We start from the raw sequence: 4,344 nt of genomic DNA on the forward strand, positions 1-4,344 counted from the left end.
CCCGTTTCACCTTAAATTCAAGACTTATACATTTGATCATCACAATCTGCCCCATTTTAATACAATTAACACACAACACAATCTATTTAAGAAGAGAACCACTTCAAGTGAAAAACATACTTTTTTTGTACGCCAGACCGCCCCTCTTGTTCCGCTTACAGCATCTGGTACGGGTATCAAGAGACCACAGAATATGCAAATACCGCCGCTAATAACCTTCACACTGACTCCGTCCACACGGTGCTATGCCTTACCTTGACACTGTCCAATGTCCCAACGAGTCGGGCGCCGCGTCGTGGTAGGCAAACGGTAGCTACCTAAACCCGAAACGAAAAGAAACCAACCACACAATGTTGATTGACTGGCGCTAAAAGAAGGGGAAGTGGAGATCTTGTGAAGATTTATGCGCCGTTTGTTTTGATTTCGACTTCTTGGCTAGTTGAAACGTTGAAACGAACTCGGTGATCAATACTCGGAGTTTCGGACAGTCATGGAGAACGCTCACAGGAGAGCACCGCTGAGCAGCAGTTCAAAATTCGAGCGGTTGGCTAAGTTTTCAAGCAGGTTTATTTTTCGAGCGGTGTCCACATTCAGGCGTTCTGTACACTGTACAATCTTTCATTCAACTTTAATCGCAAGTCTACGAGTGTTCATAGGTATAATCTCAGGATAAATTCAAGGTAAATAAATAAAAATTGTTCTACACTTTGTTCGTCATTCACTGTGCTTCAGTGAATATTATTATAGCTATAACTGTCGTCATGGTGTCCATCGTATCCACTTCCAGAGATGCCATTTTCTGTGCCATAAACTTGCGGATGATGCGCATGGCCGATCTTTTTCACGACAGCATTGAATCCGCTATGTTTGTCGGAAGTATACTCCACCACTCGCTTGGTGCCATCAGGTTCGTAGAAAGAGTATCCACCCTTCACAACATCCCCATCACGGATTTCCCATTGGCTTTTGTGGTCACCGGTGTGCGAGTCCTGAACACCATAGTTGAATTTGTACTTTGGGTAGGCGTAATAATCCTTGTGATCGTATTGATCGTCGTAGTTGTCATACTTCGATCCTTTGTTCATGTATTCCAAGTTTGCTGGAGTTATGTAGCCTAAATTTCCCTGTCCTCCGTAGCCAGTTGCACCGTATCCTGAGTTTCCGTAATTTTCACCAGAACCCACTCCGTTTCCGTAGTACTGCGTAGCGTGTTTTGTCACAATGTTGTATCCATTACCGACGACATATGCAGTAGCACTTGTTGCCAGAGCAGCCACGAACGCGAAGACCTGATTTTGAAAGAAACGCTTTATATCACTGAATCCTTGAAAACTCCGTTGCACTTTTTACCTTCATCATTTTCATAGATTTGGTCACTAAAACATAAACCACCGAATCTAAACTTTATCAACGGAAGATCACTATCGTACTGATACCGTTCTCGGTGGCAAGCTTTGTTTATATAGTATTCTTTGTTTTGGCCGTGGGACCAATCATCAAAGGGTGGCAGCTAGAGCTAGGCTTGACTTCTGTGGGAACCCGTAATTTTAATTGAATGCTAAAACAAACCAAACCAAAAACCCGAGCATGAAGGCGACTAACCTCTGCCACCATGAAGTATTAGCGAGAAAAACTGTAATCAGCTGCGCGGGGGTCCCAAGCATATTGACGTTCTGCATCTCGTTCAATATCGTGCAAGAAAAACAAACAACCGGAGCAGTTCCGAAATCAATCCGCACAAGCTGCTCTTAATTGTTCATGCACATAATGGCGGAAATTGGCGCACGTTCTTACCGTTGTTGTCGACAGTCATATCTGAGCGTGGGGAAAATGTATTGTCTTCTACAGGGTGAACAAAATGACCCTAGCGAGCAGAAGCCGGGACAGACTTACATGTGTTTTACTGCAAGTTGTGTAATTGCAGAGATTTGCTCGATTGAAAAACCATAACGATTAGTTTAAGTTCCCTTCTGACTTCGCCCGAGGAAATTCTTCTAGATTATTTTTTTTTACTTATGACGTAAAGGCCATAGACGTTCAACCTGAATGTGAGTAACTACTAGTGATTCAGCTTAGTGTTCGTTTTTATACATAACTTGTGATTCAAAGTAAATATTTATAGGACCTTTTTGTAATTCTTTCCAGAACGGCTTCTATCTATCTCCCTGCCGTCATGCTTTAATCCGACATTCTATCGTAAAACCATTCTGTCATCATTATCGTAAAACAATTCTATCGTAAAACAATTCTGTGACAATTGGTATGTCGAATTGTAAACAATTCGAGAACCCCCTTTTATGAGTTGTGCTTCTCTCACTCGAAAAACAAAAAAAAAATGACCCAATGACAGCCGTCCTGGCAGGTTCTAAATGCTTCCATTTAATCGCGTGTAAAGTGTACGCATACCCGAGCAGGGAATGAGAACTAATTGAAAACAAATTGAGTTATTTAGATATCACGAATTTTGATAACAAAGTGAGTTTTCATTTTGTATGACTTAAGTGTTAACATAACAAAAATGATAACAAAATAATGTACTGAAATATCTAATTGAAATCAGAATGAGTTCTCATTGATAACAAATTGATATCTCATTTTGTTATCCACATTTTACGACTTGATATCATACGCAGTTCTCAGGGAGTTATCAAATCTAAAGGGTAATAACTAAAAATTAATAACAAATTTAGTATTCATTTTGATATTTTATTAGGCATTAATTTACATAAGTAAAAATTTAAATTAGATTTTATTTTAAATTTAGAAGAATCTCGTGATTGAAAACTTGTTTTGTTTGATACGATATCATCAGAATATGACACCTATTAATGCCGTAGTATTATCGATTGTAACATTAACATTTCATCAACAGTCATTCCTAACTTGGAACCTAAACGAAAAAAAATTGTATGGAAATGGGATATGATATCCTCATAGATATGCAGCATAACTATACCATGATTCAACTAAAAGATTAATGATAGACATTGAAGTGACAAAGAAAAGTAAATTTGGAGTCAAAGGACAACTGCGTTTAATATTTTTGTGTAGGTAATTATATTTCAGCTTTTCCTTCTGATTATATGCACTGCAGCAAAACAAATGTGGGTGGAGTATTGTGTTGTTCTTGGCTGTGCATGCATCACTCCTGTAGGGGTGAGTATGGCAGCATAATCGATCGCGTTCGCTATTGTCTCGAGTGAAAATCAAAACAATAGATGCGCGGGTGTTTAGTGTTCAGTATTGTGTTGTTCTTTGCTGAGTATTGTGTTGTTCTTTACAGAGAAGAACATTATTCAAGACAATTAGATGATCGGCATTGAACCACAAAAACCCCACAACAATTGGTGAGATCTTTCCAATATTATTTATTTATAAATAATTCTATTTCAGTATATTTACTTTATAACTGCATATATCTTGAAAATTCGCTATTTTCAACATCTTTTCATCTATTGGAAGATGCTTCAGTTCTGGGCTCTTTCTAAGTTGATGAAGGGATTTGGGATTTATAAATGCTTGCAAGGACTTGGCCAGGTGTGTGGAGCTGAGTGAATCTATGACATTGTAGATAGTAGCGACATCAGCAATGTCAATGGAAATATTCAACTTTGCAACTCCATCCAAGATTTGTGCAAGTATTCATGCTATGCTATGCTATGCTATGCAGCAAAACAAATGTGGGTGATGTTCACGACATCCCAGAGCCACAGGCATCGGAACTTAAATTGAATGACATCTAGCAACGAATTGCGACGCATTCGGCTTCTCAGCTTTTTCCCTCGTTACCCGGGCAAAATGATGACATTGAAAAAATAAGGCATCCGATAGGAAAAATATTTTACTACAATAATTCTATCGGGTTTTGCATAATGTCGTTTGGCATAGTCTTTTGGCATAATGGCCAAATGGCATAATCCGGCATAATAGTCGATTGGTAAAGTGGCCGTTTGGCATAACAATAAGTGAAATGGCATTCATCATTTTCATGTATGATAAATATCTGTGTTATTTTCAAAACTTCAAACATCACGAGATTCATCATTTTGGTACGGAGCTACAATGAATCCTTTTTCGCGCGAGAATTCTTTATAAAGGTAAAATATGTGACCTTCAACAGTAGAATGATCGTGAATTACTTCGGTTGGCCATATCTAACTTCATTTGTCTTTAATATAGAATTTAAAAATTTGAAAATATTTGGCAATATGTTCAGATTGAAATAACTGATATCTGGGAACTTTTGTATTCTGGGTAGTTTTGTTCTCTTCGTCATGGAAGGCTTTTTGAAACCTGTTGAATTCAAAGTTGGCCTCAAATCTTTCCCAACCAAGCTATACAACC

The 4,344-nt window shown here is 38.4% G+C and overlaps 1 protein-coding gene across 1 annotated transcript; it reads right to left on the reverse strand.

Annotated features, from left to right (window-relative positions):
* Positions 1 to 551: 551 nt before the first annotated feature.
* On the reverse strand, positions 552 to 1,459 carry LOC115270368 (adult-specific cuticular protein ACP-20-like). The gene is made up of 2 exons (XM_029879890.2): positions 1,351 to 1,459; positions 552 to 1,289 (listed from the first exon to the last, which is right to left on the reverse strand). The coding sequence occupies exons 1-2, from the start codon at positions 1,363 to 1,365 to the stop codon at positions 729 to 731; spliced, it is 576 nt and encodes a 191-aa protein (XP_029735750.2). The 5' UTR covers positions 1,366 to 1,459; the 3' UTR covers positions 552 to 728.
* Between the last annotated feature and the right edge of the window lie 2,885 nt (positions 1,460 to 4,344).

Source organism: Aedes albopictus, chromosome 2 (assembly GCF_035046485.1).
Source record: "Aedes albopictus strain Foshan chromosome 2, AalbF5, whole genome shotgun sequence".
Lineage (NCBI taxonomy): Eukaryota > Metazoa > Arthropoda > Insecta > Diptera > Culicidae > Aedes > Aedes albopictus.